Genomic DNA, 18,401 nt, shown 5'->3' on the forward strand with positions numbered 1-18,401 from the left:
GACTCTAGGTGTTACAAAATGAAGAAATGAGGGCAATCCTGGGGTGCACACGAGACTCCTCAGCTGAAGCAATGAGATACTTCCTAGACTTCCCATGTGTAGACGAGAGGCACAAACTGGCACAAGTTCAAGCCTTTCAACGAGTCAGCGCAGACGAGATGAACCCTCTACATAAGAAAGTGGAACGGCCGATGATATCAAAGCTAAAGAGGTGCACAGAGGTGCACAGAATGGATGACGCAAGCCACGAACACCATCAACGAGTGCTGCCAGATACAATACATCAGGAGAGGCAGGGATCCGATTGGGTCGTGGTCGAAGAGGCGCTATGAGAGTACACAACAGTGGAGGCAACGTTGGGTAGACAATGTCGCAACTGGCCACTTGGAACTACAAACGCTGAAATTGAAACCCTGATAGAAGAGCCTAGAGCGAACACGGAGATGCTGTGATCTTCACGGATGGATTGGTCAACAGAAGAGTCAAATCGGGCTGGGCCTTCATTGTCAGAGAGGGTAGGGTAGGAGTGAAAGAGCAAAGTGGAGCTATTACATTGACAACATCAAGTACATATTATGTGTATGTAGATAAAAGCCATAAGTGAGGCTCTACACTTGATCAAGAACACAAGCCATCAGCGAGCAGTAATCATTACTGCCTCTATGAGCACACGGCAGAAGTTACATAAAGGCATGCTGTGTGCGGGCTGGAAGGGAACGATCAGGGAGAGCAGCCTGGAAAGAGTGGCCTGGATCTTCTGCCCGGGCCACGCGGGGGTAACCGGCAACGAGAGAGCAGACAAGCTGGCTGGAGAGGCAAAAGTGGGAGGGAATTTCACACTGGACACACCAACCGTCCTAACCGCTGTAAGGGAAAATTTGAGGAAGAATAGGGCGGATAGCGGTTCCCACATTCAAGGTAGATTGAAGGAGAAGGGGATTCAAAGAGGAGAAGAGAAACACAGCCACCTGTGCGGACCAGTCCGACGGATCTCCAACCAGATTACGATGGAGACTATAAGCACTGAAGCAGACAGACTCTGGGATGGATCCTGAGGAAGGGGGGGGGGGGAGAGCAGAGATGGACATGTTCCGACTGCAGTGACCCCAACACAGTGGACAAGAAAGACAAGTGAAGAACGAAAAAAATGACAGGAGGGAGGGACTGAGTTTCAGGATGCAATGGAAAATATCCTTGGATTGAGAGAGAGGGCAGTTATTGCTATGTTAAAATCAAATAAACCTCTTGGCGATGAGGCAGGTGTATAATAAAATATCAGACAAAATTAATTATTGAGAAAAACTTAAGCTTTAAACCTTTCGCATCCGAAACCAACCGGAAGTGATCTCCACGGCATTGACATCAATACATCTCTGATGTAAACAACCCGTCGATCTTCCGCGGAGTCAATGGGATTTTGTGCGCAGTTTTGGGGGGTTTTTTGGGCCGACTCCTGTGGTGGTGTGAACTTGAGTGAATTGCTTCCTGGCCGAGCTTGCGTTCCTTTTTCTGTCCTATGATTACTTGTTTTATTGTAGTTTGACTGCACAGGTACTGACTTTGATTATTATTGAATATTTGGCAATTAAATTCACTTGTCTCAGAGTCAGACTCAGTCTGCTAGACTCAGATCTCTCTAGATTCTAAATCTAGATCTAGATTAGATCTAAGATCTAGATTCTAGAAATTCTAGATCTAGATCTAGATCTAGATCTAGATATCTAGATCTAGATTTCTAGATCTAATATATCTAGATCTAATATATCTAGATCTAGAGTCTAAATCTAAATCTAGATCTAGATCTAGATCTAGAGATCTAGATTCTAGATTAGATCTATTACAATGGTAGCACTGCAGTTGCAGTTGCAGCTTGAATAACTTGGTAAAGATTGAAATTCGTTTTAATTATCTCAGTCTGTCGTCCATACATCAATCATTCAATCATCATTTCCTGCACAGTGAGTCAATGATTGATTGTCACTTAAACTTAGTAAAAGTGTTAAAAAATGTGTTTATTCCCCCCCACCCCCACATGGCAATGCTACTGACTGAGGTTGTCTAAGGCCCTTCCGAAAGGGGATATATTAACCTTCTTTTATGCACAGTAACTTAGTAGAATTGTAAATGGGCTGATTTATCAATGTCATGCTCATACTGTGCCGGGACAAATAGGGGGAACTGCTGCTTGTTCTTTCCTAATCTTTAATCTTTACTTCTGTCGTCATTTTCCTCTACTTCTTTTGTGTTTGTCACTGTCTTGTGAACTGCTATTTCCGGGTGCCTTGATAGTCGAAGCAGACGTTGTGGTGCTTTTTCGGTAGTTCCCACCCCCCTTATTTGACCTAAATCTACATCTAGATCTAGATCTAGAGATCTATATCTCTAGATCTATACGTTTGATTCGCGGTGAGCTAAGATATCAAACCTTAAAACATTAAATTATGGTAAAATTCAGGGGGAATGCCCCCCTGAAACCCCCCTTCCTATTTTTATTAGGTCAGGGGGGCAAGCCCCCTTGAAACCCCCCTACTCTTGGGGCCAAAACCCGTGAATAACAATTGCGGGGTGTGAACTACCAAAAAAGCGCCGACGTTGTGCTGCTGGGGCTAGAGAGGTGAGCAGAGTAAGCCTGATTCCCCGTTTCCCGTTTGGACTTCTCTGTTAGTGACATCTACCCCTTGGCGCTCATACCTTTATTATGCGGTTGCGAGTACCGTAAAACCTTACTAAAACAAAAACTGAAAGTGTGTTTATTGAATTGGCCCACACTTCAACTGTAGTAGTACACAATCTAATAATATATTATAAACTCTGACTCTGACTCTCTCTCTCTCTCTCTCTCTCTCTCTCTCTCTCTCTCTCTCTCTCTCTCTCTCTCTCTCTCTCTCGTCTAGATTTTAGACCTTTTAAAATTTCATAGCATGGCACAGGGATGCCACTTTTCCGCTTTTTTCCAGTATTTTGAACCTGATCCACTATTCCGTTATTGAGATCGAGATAAAATCTATAGTTGGAAAGAAAGAAAAAAACCCACTCACACACTTTCTATTATACACCCATTGTTTTTTATTTGTGTAATTTCTCTCTATGTACACCCATAGCTTAAATGTTTGTTTGTCATTTTCTCTATTACACCCTTGGGGTTTCAAATTTATATTCATGTTAACGAGACCATGGCATGTGGATTTTCAGCTATTTTCAAAAAAGTTGAGTGGCATCCCTGATAGCCGATAGTGAATAGCCTAACCCAGAGATTTATACGGTCTTGTTACCTGGCCGATATAATCGCCCATGCCAGTAGCTTACAGGCAGTGGATGATTTAGATTTTCTAATAATTTTGGTGGTAGAAGATATATGTAAATATTCGAAGACGTCTCCTGCGGTACATTCGCTGAAAAATGGCATTTTGCGTTTTTTTTTTTAACTTTTCAAACAACACCCTTCCCAAAGACCTACAGCCACCATTTTTACACTCATGACAGGTCTAAACATGCCCATAATATGACCAAAAAAAACCAGAAAGGCAATATATCTTTCATAGTTTTTTAGAAATTATTTTTTGAAAATGTAGTGTGCTAAAATTTTGATGTAATGTCTTGTGTAGAAAAATCCCAACACCCCCAACAACAACAAAATTAACCTTGTTGTGTGTATCTTTTATTGTGTTTGTGTTTCAAAATGAATAAAAAGTCCAAATTCATGAATAGGCAGGCAGGCCTAATAAAATGGTTATCCTTTTCTCATGTATTAGCTGTCTAATCCACTTCAGTGTGAAAAAAACTGGGCTCCTGACAAAGCGGAATTTTGCATTTATTTGAAAGCCTAGTCTAGATCTACGAGGGCTGTCCCACGGAAAACCGGAAAAGGTCCGTAAAAGCAAAAATCTTTGTCCTATTATAATAAAACTGTAACACATCATACCTCAACATGTGCTTTATTTCTCAATGTAATCACCATGCGGCTGGACACATTTTTCCCATCGCTGGATCTGGGAGAAGATACCCTCCCTGAAGAATTTTTCGTCAAGGGATTTCAACCAATCGTTCACGGCTTCCACGAGGTCTTCGTCGTCGGTGAATCGCTGTCCAGAAATATGGCGTTTCATTGGTTCAAAAAGGTGATAATCTGACAGGGCCAAGTTAGGACTGTGAGGGGGGTGCAGTAGAACTTCCTAGCCGAACCTTTGGAACCAGTCTTTCGTAACGTTTGCCGTGTGTGGCGTTGTGCTGCCATGCTGCAAAATGATCCCGCTGGTCTTTTTCGTCCCCAACCCATCAAGCAGAGACCTTTCAATAGTGCAGCTCATCAAACTCTATCCTATAGACAGTCGACTTTGAAATGTTTAGCGACTCGCAAATTTCGCGAATTTTTAGGCGCCTGTCTGTTTGATAAAGTTCGTTAACGCGACTCGTGTTGTCCTCAGTCTGGGCAGAAAAACAAGATCCTGGGTAAACTTTGTCATCGATATTGGAGTGCCCGGCTTTGAACTTACTACATCACTCATATACCTGTGACTTTGCCATTACTTTCTCCCCATAAACTGACTTTATTTCAGTGTGTATTTCTAGAGGTTTGAGACCTTTTGCGGTCAGAAACCGAATAACAGACTTCACTTCTACCCTTGACCAATTTTCCAAGGGGGTAGCCATCTTTTGAGAACTGCTGTGCTCGTTTGGTTGGTGCGATTCTCATGGTGCTCAATCGGGAAATTTCTAAATGATTGTTTTACAAGTGTGCGTTTACAGAATGTGAAAATATTGAATAGTTTTCAAATTACAGCCAAATTCCGGTTTTCCGTGGGACAGCCCTCGTAGAACACTCGACTGTCAGAATCAGTGCTTTAATGCTTATTTACATTGAAATCAGGATCCCCATGGTCTAAAATATTAGAATTTTCTAAACTGTCAAAGTTGTCAAACACTTGAAAAATGTTTGCTTTTCCGTGCTGCCAAGTGGGTGGTTGGCGGGTGCTCTGATGTGGTTTGCTCCTTCTTTCCCATCAAACAACTCTCGTCCTGATCTCATCTCCTTCTTTTTTTGTCTTTGTTACTCCCTTGTAACACCTAATCTTCGGCACTTATATTATCTTATTGTGTCGCTTGTGCCGTAAAACTCTTCTTACTAAACCTAAAGGTGCTGACATCGTACTGACAAAGTGTTGCGAGAACAGACATGTCAGAGAAACGAAAGTGGGGCTTCAGTGTGATCTACTAACTTTGCTTCCGGGTCGATAACTCAAAAGCTTCCAGCCAATTCCGACGAAACTTGACACGAAACACAACAAAGGTCGGCTGCACTATAAGCGACAGTTTCCGCAGCGTTTGCACGCACGCGTAGGCCCTACGTTGCCGCGGAAACAACTCGAAACTTGTGCTCGCAGGGGGTGCGAGAGCCACCTCTCGAGGAATTATTATTTGTGCTCGCCAATGCTGCGGGAACCGTCTCCAGTGACTTTCATATTAAGCTTTCAAAAAGCCTTTTTTTCCTTCACAGCAATTTCGAGAAAAAAAAGAGGGTTTTTTTTGTCAGTGTAACCTTCGAAAAATAGAGTCATTCCAAAATTTGAATTCTTATATTTATTCAAAAACTAGTGACAGGTTCACTTTGATTTTTGTCACACAAGTAGGGTAACTGATCAGACTTTTGATTTAGCAAATAAAAAAGTTAGGAGCCGAAATTTAATGAAAAAAAGCATTTTGTCAGCTTACGGCAGAATTGTCCAAGGGTGTTGAAAATTGTTTGATCTAGTTTGCATGAATTCTTTGATTTATTTTTAGTTTGTCCTGTCTCTCGATGAATCTTCCATGTTTGACTTCACTCTTATTTTAGACATGAGCAGCAAGGATCATGGTCAGGGAGGAGCAAGCCCCCTCCGACAACTGTGTCCTCACAGAAGTCACAAGAGAAAGAAGAGAACGATCTCAACGGAAGCTGCCACGTACACCAGACAGCATCTGCACAGGGCTTGTAAGCTCGTCCTCGAAGACACCGGTGAATGCTTCTTTAGGATGCAGAAAGAGCTGAATGAGATGCTCAAACCACGGAGGAAAAGACTGCCGAAACTACCGCCAGAGATCTGGATAAAGATTTTTGGCTACATCACTCAGTACCGACAGTATCCGTTCATGCTCAAGTAAGTTTTGAGAACCTTTATACACTAAAAATATGATCAAACATATGGGATGGGGACTTTTTTTATTTTTTGAAAGCTACCAGTGACAATCCCAAACCTATGTAGATGCAGGGGGGGGAGGGGGGAGGGGGTGTTCCGTGGTTCATTTTGCTTCTAGTCTGGATGCCAACATCTTGAAGAGGGTACTTTTGACTTTTATTGAGACCTGTGTATATGTACTAGACAGGGAATCCTGTTGTTTGTTTTTGTTCTCTATCATACTGAACCAAGAAAAAACCGCAGACGAAATTCCCTGCTTTGTAATGCAGTCAACCGTTTTGCTTTAAAAACTTTTTTTTTGAGGGAGGTTCTTTGTGTAGTTGAGGATGCTGCTGTAGTTGTAACGAAAGGAAATTCTCCTTTACGGAAAAGTTGTTCTGCATAGTGGCGTAGTTTTCTAGTTGTATTCGTATTTGATTGAAGTCTTACTGCTCTTGTTGATCCTATCCGTAACCTTTTCTGAAGTACACTTTCATTCAGGTTTTGCTCAGTCGACATTTTCAGGAACATGGCTTTGTAGACAGTTTTATATACTTGGGCTGTTGGCGGGTGCTCTGGTGTGGTTAGCTCCATCTACCCTATCAAATATCTATCATCCTTATTTCTCCTCCTCCTTCTTTTTTGTAGGTTTGTTACTCTCATGTAACACCTGTATATCTATTCTTCAACACTTCTTTGACCTTATTGTGTTGCAAGTGCCTTGAAACTCTTACGAAAACTAAAAGATTTACTACACTCTTCAGTGTACCCCCGGGGCGGTGCCACTGACTAAGTGTCTATAGGCCATTCCCAGAGGGGGGACATTTCTCGTTCTAGTGCACAGTAAAATTGTTAACGGGCTGATCTAACAATGTCATGCTCATAACTGTGCCTGAACTACAACAGGGAACTGCTGCTTTTTCTTTCCTAATCCTTACTATCGTCATTTTTCTCTACTTCTTTTGTATGTTTGTCGCACTCTTGTGACCCGCTATTTTCGGGGTGCCTTGATAGTCGAAGCAGACTTTGTGCTGTTAAAGCTAGAGAGGCGAGCAGAGTAAGTCTGATTCCCTGCAAGGACTTCTCTGTTGACATCCACCCCTTGGCACTCATATGACCGTATGCAGTTACCAGCGCCGTAAAACCTCTACTAAAACTAAACTAAAACTCTTCAGTGGCCCTCTGGTGTGCAAGTACTGGTACGACTTGTGCCGGGACCCCAGCCTGTGGACGTATGTGAGGGTGCCTTACGGCGGCTGCTACTGGAACAAGCGCACAGACCCTTTTCTCATGTGGATGGCTAAGAACCGACTGGCCCCATGCAAGGAAATCGATCTCACAGGCTGGGACATCACAACTCTAGCTGTTCATGTGGGTGCAAACTTTCCAGATGTTGAGTGCTCATCCCTACTTAGTGGCCTCTTGATAGTGGGTGGTTGGCGGGTGCTCTGGTGGGGTTTGCTCCTTCTTTCCTATCAAACATCTATCGTCTTTATCTCCCCCCTCCGTGCTCATCCCTACTTAGTGACCTCTTGACAGTGGGTAGTTGGCGGGTGCTCTGGTGGGGTTTGCTCCTTCTTTCCTATCAAACATCTATCGTCTTTATCCCCCCTTCCTTCTTTTTTTATGTTCGTTACTCTCTTGTAACACCTCTAATCTTGTGGCGCTCATATGACCTTATGCAGTTGCGAGCGTCGTAAAAGCTCTACTAAAACAAACAAACCAGACCTCTTGATAATAGTAATAGAGCATTTGTATAAACGCAAATTCCTCCTCAACAGCAAGCTGTATGCGGTTTACAATCTATGTGAGGCATAGTCATCATGGTGAAATTAGGTGCTCGTCAAAATATAATGAAATCGAAGAAACCAGTATTTTGTGTTCTCTAGGTAGTTTTTATTAATTTTTGACTTTTTAGTGCAACACCATTTGTGTCTATTTAAAAACACATTTCACCCCTCGGGGCAGTGCCACTGACTGTAGTGTCTTTAGGCCATTCCCAAAGGGGGGACATTTCTCGTTCAAGCATAGTAGAATTGTAAATGGGCTGACTCATGTCACTCTCATAACTGTGCCTGATCTACAACAGGGAACTGCTGCTTTTTCTTTCCTGATCCTTACTATTGTCATTTTCGTCTACTTCTTTTGTATGTTTGTCACTCTCTTGTGACCTGCTATTTCCGGGGTGCCTTGATAGTCGGAGCAGACCTTGTGCTGTTGAACCTAGAGAGGTGAGCATTCTAAGTCATTCCTCTTTAAAGACTTTGATCTCTGTTGACAACCCACCCCTTGGCGCTCATATATGACCTTATGCAGTTGCGAGTGCCGTAAAACCCTCTACTATAACCAAAAAAAAACGACATTTCTGTAAGAATTTTACTGAAAAAGTTTGATTAACTCATTCGCTAAGTATTATTTTCGGCTTGTGGACGAATTTTTTGTGGGGGAGGGCGAACGAGATGATGACTAGTGGGCAGTTAAAAGGTCTTTGGGGCCACAAATTCAAATAAATACCAACATATTATATTCCAATATTTTCATTATGGATTGTAGAATACATCTGTAATGTTTATTTATGTACTTTTCAACTTTGGTTCCTGTAAGAGGCGATTATGCAACACAATTTTGATTGGATGCGGAAAAAATTTGAAAATAAAAACTTTCTAATCTTTGGTGAAACTCAAAAAATATGCTTGCACCTAGTCAAACATCAAAATAACCATAAATGAATATAGAACTGGAAAATATTGAAAAGTTTGCAGTTATTTACATGTATTCCATAATATTTGTACATTTGGATCATAACATCCGATATTGAAAAAAAAAAAAAAATGTATGATCTTGAAAAACTATCATAAACATATAAAAACCCACTCGTATCTAATATAGAATTATTCAGAATTGCATTTGGAATAAACCTATACATGTCTTGAATGGCACTTTTTGTGTAATTTCATCAAAAAGTAGTGATTTTGGGGAGAAAAAAATATTTTGAAAATTTAGATCTAGACCTAGATCTGGCACTCAAAAATATTGATTTCTTTATAACAGTGCATTGGCAATATGAGTCCAATCGTATCAATATTATAAAAAAGAGTCCTACACTTCTTTAGTGGGCAAAATAATGATAGATTTTGTTGTGTAAAATTACTAAGACTAGTGTCCGGGCTATAATTTTGGCATTGCGATAAAACAAAGCCAAATAAGCTACGAAATCGCGTTTCAAAACTGAATCTAAACTTCCGATTTTCAGTGGAAATGCTTGACCCGGAAGTCAACATTATATTATGACCTTTATTTTAACATGGATATTTGGATTGGAATAGAATCTAAGCTAAAATTGAAGATCGGTTCTCGAGCCGCCGGGGGCGGCTTAGCCTACTGACGGCGGCATAGCCTACTGACGGCACGGTACTTTAGCCGCGCTGACCCCCACGGCTCGGCGTAGCGAATGAGTTAAAGGCAAAAAAAAGGTAAATTTGCTGTTTCTAAGGACTCTCCCACTTTGGAGGTCACCAAACTTAAGCTGCCATTTTCTCTCTAATTTTACTTATGAAATCAGGTGACCCCGCCTTTTTTTTTTTACTTTCAAGCTTAAATTTGTATGCTGTAGCATACGGGTGAAGAAGACGTATGCCTAAAAAGGATTGCAAACTTCCTCTCTGTCTCAGTGTACAACTTATCAGTTTCTTCTCCCAGAACCCTTTTGATTGGCTGTCTACATTGGTTTCACAGTCTTAAATAATATTGTGGGGGTTTTTTATTTGAAGATCGTATTACAAGGTATTATTATAGAACAAGGTATAATCAAAAGGTGGAAAGATGGAGTATAAATTTGTTATGACTCTTCCAACAATTTGGATATAATAATGATAATAATGATTGAATTTATATGTGAGGCAGAGTGGTGAAATCCGGCGCTGGTCAAAATAATGTAATCAAGGAAACCGGCATTTTCTGGCCGTTGAGCAATCTTTTTCAGATTTTTGTTTTTTGCTCAATACTTCCTATGTCCATATAGGAACACTATATCAGTATGGATTTTACTGAAAAACGTTGATCAAGGGCACAAAAAATGTAAAAGTGCAGTTTCCAAAGACTCTCAAGCTTTGGAAGTCACCAAACTTTGGTGGCCATTTTCTCACAAATTTTACCTCTGACACAAGACGACCCCCGCCTCCTTCCCTCGCAAATATCTTAATTTCTAATCAAGATGCATGAGGTTGTTGTTTTTTTGCTAAATGCAAGACATATTAACTATCTTTAAGATGATTGACACTAATAACTCTAAATGTCAAAAAATTGACGAGAGCCTGATTCCACCTCGTCATGACATATATATAGTGCACATCCTCTACAGCATGCTCTATGGGCTTGCACAACTAGTAACAGATGATGTGAAGACCGATTTAAAAAAAAAAAATTCCATAAGTTGGCTAAGAACTGCCCGAGTCTTCAAGTGGTCATGTTTTTGGGGGGGTTTTTTTCAATTCCAGGAGTTGGCTAAGAACTTCTCGAGGCTTAAAGTGGTCATGTTTTATAGGGTTTTTTTCAATTCCAGGAGTTGGCTAAGAACTGCTGGAGTCTTCAGGTGGTCATGTCTGTTCCCGTCGTTTTATGCAAGAAAAATTCTGAAATCACGCAAACTGAGCCCAAAAATGTGAAATTATCCGATTCTGTTAATTTTAACAAAGAATGAGAAAGGAAAATCATCAGAAATTATTCCCAAAAAATGATCGAATTTTGCTAAATTGTGCTGGGTGCATAAAACCACGGGGACAGTCATGTTTTGTTTTGGGGTTTTTTCAACTCCAGGAGTTGGCTAAGAACTGCCCAAGGCTTGAAGTGGTCAACCTGTCGTACTGTACCAAGGTGAACAAAGACATTGTGGAGTACTTGACCAGACATTGCCCGAACATCACTACCTTGGATCTTTCACATACATCTGTGAGTACCACTTGACTGTATTTGTGAGTACTACTTTACTGTGAGTACTGCTTTACCGTGAGTACTTCTTTACTGTGAGTACTACTTTACCATGAGTACTACTTTACTGTGAGTACTACTTTACCATGAGTACTACTTTACTGTGAGCACTACTTTACCATATTTACTGTGAGTGCTACTTTACCATGAGTACTACTTTACTGTGAGTACTACTTTAGTGTGAGTACTACTTTACTGTGAGTGCTACTTTACCATGAGTACTACTTTACTGTGAGTGCTACTTTACTGTGAGTGCTACTTTACCATGAGTACTACTTTACTGTAAGTACTACTTTACTGTGAGTACTACTTTACCATGAGTACTACTTTACTGTGAGTACTACTTTATTGTGAGTGCTACTTTACTGCCTCTGTGAGTACCACTTTACTGTGTGAGTACTACTTTACTGTGAGTTCTACTGTATTGTGAGTACTACTGTATTGTGAGTACTACTTTACCGTGAGTACTACTTTACCATGAGTACTACGTTATTGTGAGTACTACTGTATTGTGAGTACTACTTTACCATGAATACTACTTTACTGTGAGTACTACTTTACCATGAGTGCTACTTTATTGTGAGTGCTATTTTACTGCCTCTGTGAGTACCACTTTATTGTGTGAGTACTACTTTACTGTGAGTACTACTGTATTGTGGATAATACTTTACTGTGTGAGCACTACTGTACTGTGTGAGCACTACTTTACTGCGAGTACTACTTTACAAGTAGGAATAATGAGAAAGAAACAAGAAAAATTCAATATTTTAGAATCTAGCCAGAAGACGTGCTAAAGTGGGTGGTTGGGGGGAGCTCTGGTGTGGTTTGCTCCTTTTTTGTAATGTCCAACACTTGCACGACTTTATTGTGTTGCGAGTGCCATAAAACTCTTACTAAAACAAAAAAAGGCGTGCCGTACGGACTTTTGTGAGTTAACTGTGTTGTGGGGGGTTTTTTGTGTTTTTTTTCAGAATGACCTGGTGAGCATAAGCTCAATGACGGGCATCGTTGAGCGCTACAACTCTCAGCTTCTCTCTCTCAACCTCAGCGGCAACCTCATGCACGGTTTCCACTGGCTCATCAATGCAATATGCGTGAGTCGGCCAAATTGAGTTTTTTTTCAAAGTTCTCCACACACACACACACACAAAAAAAAAAAAAAAAGTAAAACGTTTCCGTCATGCATGAGGTCATGATGACACTAATGTGACCCCCCACAGTGTGTTGATTTATCGTTCTTACCTCGTGCACACCAAGATCAGACTGTTGTGTGGTGGAAGGTTGGCGGGTGCTCTGGTGTGGTTTGCTTCTTCTTTCCTATCACGCATCTATCGTCCTTATCTCCCCTTCTTCTTTTTTATGTTTGTTACTCTCTTGTAACACCTCTAATCTTCTGGCGCTCATATGACCTTATCCAGTTGCGAGCGCCGTAAAATCTCTACTAAAACAAACAGACTGTTGTGATTGAGTGGTATGACCTAAACATGTATGCGATGGTCTTGATGATATCTGCCTGCTTGTAGCACTTGGGAGAATAGACATATTATTTATTACAATTTTTTGTTTCAATAAATTTGTCTTTGGCAATTGATTTTGACATCAGCACGACTAGGATTATGTATAAAGTTTACTTTTACAGGTTTTGTATATATATTTGTGAGGCAGCGTGGTGGAATCAGGCTCTCGTCAATTTTTGGGCATGTAGAGTTATTGGTAGCATCTTAAAGCTTGTTCACTTGTCTTTATTTGGATGAAAAAAATATCCATTGATCTTAAATATCAGTCGAGATATTTGCTAAAGAAGGAGGTGGGGATCACCTGTTTTGAGAGGTAAAATTTGTGAGAAAATGGCCGCCAAAGATTAGTTATTTGCTATCTTAAAAGAGTCCTTGGTAACTGAAAATTTACATTTTTTTTGCCTTTAATCAACGTTTTTCAGAAAAAATCCACACTGAAACGAGTTCTTTAATGGGCATGAAAGGCGTTGAGCCAAAAAACGAAAATCTGATAAAAATTCACAAACCTGCGAAAAAATGCAAGTTTCTTCATTTTGATTATTTTGACGAGAGCCTGATTCCACCACGCTGCCTCACATATATTTGCCTATGACACCTGTGCAGGACACTGTAGGTTGTACTTCTTTTGTTTCGCTACGACTTCCATCTTTTACTCTTGCTTTGACTCCCACTGAATGAGTCAGTGTCCTTCTCTTGTTTGTTTTGTTTTAGGAAAGTTTTACGGCGCTCGCAACTGCATACGGTCATATGAGCACCAAGGGTAGGATATCAACAAAGAAGTCCAAACGATGAATCAGGCTTACTCTGCTGTGCCGGAACAACATTTAGGGGGAATTGCTGCTTTTTCTTTCCTCATCCTTACTATCATCATTATTCCTCTACTTCTTTTTCTATGTTTGTCTCTCTCTGGTTAACTGCTATTTCCGGGGTGCCTTGATAGTCAAAGCAGACTTTGTGCTGTTGAGGATAAGCAGGTGAGCAGAGTAAGCCTGATTCCGTGTTGGGACTTCTCTGTTGACATTCACCCCTTGGCGCTCACATGACCTTATGCAGTTGTGAGCGCTGTAAAACCATATAAAAACTAAACTAAAAGTAAGCCTGATTCTCCGTTTGGACGTCTCTGTTAACACCCACCCCTTGGCGCTCACATGACCTTATGCAGTTGCGAGCGCCGTAAAACCTAACTAAAGCAGAAAAATAAACTAGCAAAACGCTTACTGAGCGAAAGTAAAAAGAAGCATCTCTGCGTCGTGACCCCCAGGAGCAGCGTGTGGGTGGTTGGCAGGTGCTCTGGTGTAGTTTTTTTCGTCTTTCCTATCAAACGTCTATCGTCCTTATTTCCCCTTCTTCTTTTTTATATTTCTTGCTCTCTTGTAACACCTCTAATCTTCGGCACTTCTAAGACCTAATTGTGTTGCAAGTGCCGTAAAGCGTTTACTAAGCGGGTGCACTGCTGTGGTTTGCTCCTTCTTTCCTATCAAACATCTATCGTCCTTATCTCCCCTTTTTCTTTTTTATGTTTGTTACTCTCTTGTAACACCTCTAATCTTTGGCACTTCTATGACCTAACTGTGTTGCGAGCGCCGTAAAACGCTTCCTAAAACTAAACAGGAGCAGTGCCCCAACCTGGAGGTTCTGTCCGTGTACTACTGCCGCGTGGACGTTCTGGCGCTGGATGTGGAGCGGCTACAGAGCAGCCTCCTACAGCTGCGCTCGCTCAACCTGGGCTACCTGCTGGCCACCAGTGTCAACATCGAAGAGAAGCCTTCTGTGAGTCGCTCACTCCGTCTGTCGCCACACTTGCCTAATGTCGTGTCTGTCTGTCGCAAAACTGTCGCAACCCCCCGGGGCAGTGCCACTGACTGAAGTGTCTTTAGGTCATTCCCAAAGGGGGGGACATATTTCGTTCAAGCATAGTAGAATTGTAAATGGGCTGACTCATGTCACGCTCATAACTGTGCCTGATCTACAACAGGGAACTGCTGCTTTTTCTTTCCTGATCCTTACTATTGTCATTTTCCTCTACTTCTTTTGTATGTTTGTCACTCCCTTGTGACCTGCTATTTTGGGGTGCCTTGATAGTCGAAGCAGACCTTGTGCTGTTGAAGCTAGAGAGGTGAGCAGTCTAAGTCTGATTCCCTGTAAAGACTTCTCTGTTGACACCCACCCCTTGGCGCTCATATGACTTTATGCAGTTGCAGGCATCGTAAAACCCTCTACTATAATAATAATAAAAACTGTCACTAAACTTGCCAAATGTCATGTCCGTCTGTCGCAAAACTGTCACAAAACTTGCCAAATGGCATGTCTGTCTGTCACAAAACTTGCCTAATGTCATGTCGATTTGTTGCAGGCTTGTCAAATGTCGTGCCCGTCTGTCGCAAAACTGTCACAAAACTGTCTCAAAATTTGTCAAATGTCATGTTGATCTATCATAGGCTTGTCAAATCTACCGTAAGCTGACAAAACGCCTTTTCTTAAATTCACAGCAGTTTCGAGACAAAGAGGCTTTTTGTCTGCGTAACCATTTTAGAAAGACGTTATTCCTAAACTTCAATTGTACTTCATTCAAAAACTAGTCACAGTTTGACTTTGAATTATTGGCCCAAGTAGGGTAACTGGTCAGGCTTTTGATTTGTGTCACAACGTGGTGAAATCAGGCTCTCGTCAATTTTGGGGCATGTTGAATTATTGGTATCGTCTTAAAGCTTGTTCATTTGTCTTGCTTTGGGTGAAAATTATATCCATTTATCTTAAATAGAAGTCTAGATATTTGCGAATAAAGGAGGTTGGGGTCACCTGGTTTCAGAGGTAATATTTGTGAGAAAATGGCCTCCCAAGTTTGGTGATTTTTCAAAGCTTGAGAGTCCTCAGAAACTGAAAATTTACTTTTGTTGTGCTTTTTATCAATGTTTTTCAGTTAAGTCCACTCAGAAATATGTGGCCGTAAAAGGTATATTGAGCACAAGAAAAATTTTAATTCAGAAAAAAATTGTCAACAAACTGGAGAAAAAATGCTGATATCTTTGATTTCATTATTTTGACGAGCACCTGATTTCACCACAATGCCTCACAAATAAAAGACCTGTGAGCCTCGTCGTTGTTTGTTTCTCATTCCCGTCGTGTGTTGATTCACTCCCCCGGGGCGGTGCTGTTGACTGAAGTGTCTTTAGGCCATTCCCAAAGGGGGGAGATTAACATCGCGAGATCTTATGCACAGTAGAATTGTAATTGTAAATGGGCTGATTCATCAATGTCATGCTTATAACTGTGCCTGAACTGCAACAGGGAACTGCTGCTTTTTCTTTCCTAGTACTTACTATCATCATTTTCCTCTACCTCTTTTGTAAGTTTGTCACTCTCTTGTGACGGGTTGCCTTTATAGTCGAAGCAGACTTTATGCTGCTGAAGCTGGAGAGGTGAGCAGAGTAAGTCTGATTCTCTGTAAGGACTTCTCTGTTGACATCCACCCCTTGACGCTCATATGACCTTATGCAGTTGCGAGCGCCGTAAAACCTCTACTAAAACAATCATTGTTGATTCACAGTATTTGTCACCTGGGTTCAAGTCCCTGGAGGACCTTTGTATTGCGGTGGGGCCCCCTTGTGACTTCAGGAAGCCGCTGCCCGTAAACGATAACTTTATAGAAAGGTGAGCAATCGTTAGGATGCGGGAAATGGGGATAGAGAGGGGAGAAGGAAGAAAGGAACAATTATCTAGAAAGGAAAGACATCGCCTTAATCAGACAGCCACCGGAACAATCAGTATGGATACCTTGCAGGCTTTGGTGCTTGGGGGAACTGAGCTCTTATGGACCTGTCCGGTGTGCAATGACGTTGTTGCCCAGGACAGGTAATACTGGACCTGCGTCCACTGCTAGTGTCAACAATGTCTAAAGAGTGACGACACTTTTCTTGATAGGCCTATTGCCAGACTTTTAGTAGTAAGTAGAGTGGGTAACTGGGTCGCTTAATGAAACAAGACTGTTTATCTATTCATCGATAGTTTATTAACCAAAACATTTCTTAAACAGAATGGCAGAAAAAATGTGTTAGGATTTCCTTAGAGTTTCATAGTTGGCAAATTTCACTGTCAATATCTTTTGAATTTTATTGACTTTTTGTGAGAGGATATAGATGAGAAGAAGATTGTCATTTCCAAAGATTGTTTTGGTGCTGAAGTAGATGTTTGTGAGTGTTTGGTTGGTGCTCTGGGGTGGTCTGCTCCTTCTTTCTTATAAAAAATCTATTGTCCTTATCTTTCCTCCTTCTTTTTTGTATTTGTTACTCTCTAGTAACACCTCTAATCTTTGGCACTTGTATGACGTATGACCTTATAATGTTGCAAGTGTTGTAAAACTCTTACTAAAACTAAAACTTTGAAATAGATATGTGGCACGGCGTGGTGGAATCAGGCTCTCGTCAATTCTTGGGCATATGGACTTGATGGTATCATCTTAAAGCTTGTCCATTTTCCTTGTTTTAGGTGAAGATAACGTCCATCTATGTTGAATAGAAGTCGATATATTATTATGTGTGATTGAAGGAAATGAGGGTCATCTGGTTTCAGAGGTAAAATTAGCGAGAAAATGGCCGCAAAAGTCGAATTATTTCTTTAGCTTGAGAGTCCGTGGAAACTGAAAATTAACTCTTTTTCTGCCCTTAATCAACGTTTTTCAGTAAAATCCACACAGAAATGTGTTATTTAATGAGCATGAAAGGTGTTGAGCCAAAACCCCAAAATTCGATGAAAATTCCCAAACCTGCGGAAAAATGCCAATTTCTTGACTTTCGTTATTTTGACGAGTGCCTGATTTCCCCTCGCTGCCTCACATATTTTACTTTCTAATGCGCTGACCTAATATTCTGTTTGCCCAGGCCCCCTCCCAGGATGGTTTTGATGTTCTATGTTCTCATTTCCAAATATTGTTTTGGCACGATGCTGGAATAGATATGTGTCGTGAAGTGATGGAATCAGGCGCTCGTCAATTTTTGGGCATGTGGAATTATTGGTACCATCATAAAGCTTGTTCAGTTGTCTTGCTTTCTTTGAAAAAATTACACATCTATCTTGATTAGGAGTCGAGATATTTTGCAATTGAAAGAGATGGTGTTGCTTGGTTTCAAAAGTAAAATTTTAATTAGCGAGAAAATGGCCGATCAAGTTTGGTGACTATCAAAGCTTGAGAGTCCTTGGAAAATGCAAATTTACATCTTTTATGCCTTTGATCGTTTTTCAGTAAAATCCACACATGAATGTATTTTTTAATGAATATTAAAGATGCTGAGCCAAAAAGGGAAATTCGAAAACAAATTGCCCAAACGTCTGTAAAAATGCTGATTTCTTTGATTTCATTATTATGACCAGCACCTGATTTCACTACGATGCCTCACTTATTTAGGCCTACTTTTCAACAGTCTGACCTAGTTTTCAATAATCTGACCTAGTTTACAATAATCTGACCTAGTTTTCAATAATCTGACCTATTTTTCTGTTTGCGCGACCCCCTCCCCCACCCCCTCCCTCCCAGGATGGTTCTGGCGTCCCGGCAGCTGAAGAGCCTGGATGTCCGCGGGGCGGAGCGCTACTCTATACAGACGCTGCTCAAGCTGCCCTGCCCCGACCTGGAAAAGCTGGTTCTGGGTATCCGGGTCATCGACGACCCTCGGGGTCTCCCACACCTGGTCAAACAGGTTGTTGTTGTTGTTGTTGTTGTTGTTGTTGTTGTTGTTGTTGTTGTTGTTGT

At 41.1% G+C, this 18,401-nt stretch overlaps 1 protein-coding gene across 1 annotated transcript in view; it reads left to right on the forward strand.

The window, feature by feature from the left end:
- Positions 1–1,375: 1,375 nt before the first annotated feature.
- LOC101858360 (F-box/LRR-repeat protein 6) overlaps positions 1,376–18,401 on the forward strand; it is a 20,670-nt gene continuing 3,644 nt past the window's right edge. Inside the window, exons 1-8 of the mRNA XM_005108012.3 lie at positions 1,376–1,551; positions 5,831–6,134; positions 7,328–7,523; positions 10,968–11,099; positions 12,110–12,232; positions 14,267–14,425; positions 16,203–16,306; positions 18,186–18,348. Coding sequence (XP_005108069.1) covers positions 5,833–6,134; positions 7,328–7,523; positions 10,968–11,099; positions 12,110–12,232; positions 14,267–14,425; positions 16,203–16,306; positions 18,186–18,348 — 1,179 coding nt within the window. The 5' untranslated portion in view covers positions 1,376–1,551; positions 5,831–5,832. The remainder of the gene's footprint in view (positions 1,552–5,830; positions 6,135–7,327; positions 7,524–10,967; positions 11,100–12,109; positions 12,233–14,266; positions 14,426–16,202; positions 16,307–18,185; positions 18,349–18,401) is intronic.

Source organism: Aplysia californica, unplaced genomic scaffold, assembly GCF_000002075.1.
Source record: "Aplysia californica isolate F4 #8 unplaced genomic scaffold, AplCal3.0 scaffold00650, whole genome shotgun sequence".
NCBI lineage: Eukaryota > Metazoa > Mollusca > Gastropoda > Aplysiida > Aplysiidae > Aplysia > Aplysia californica.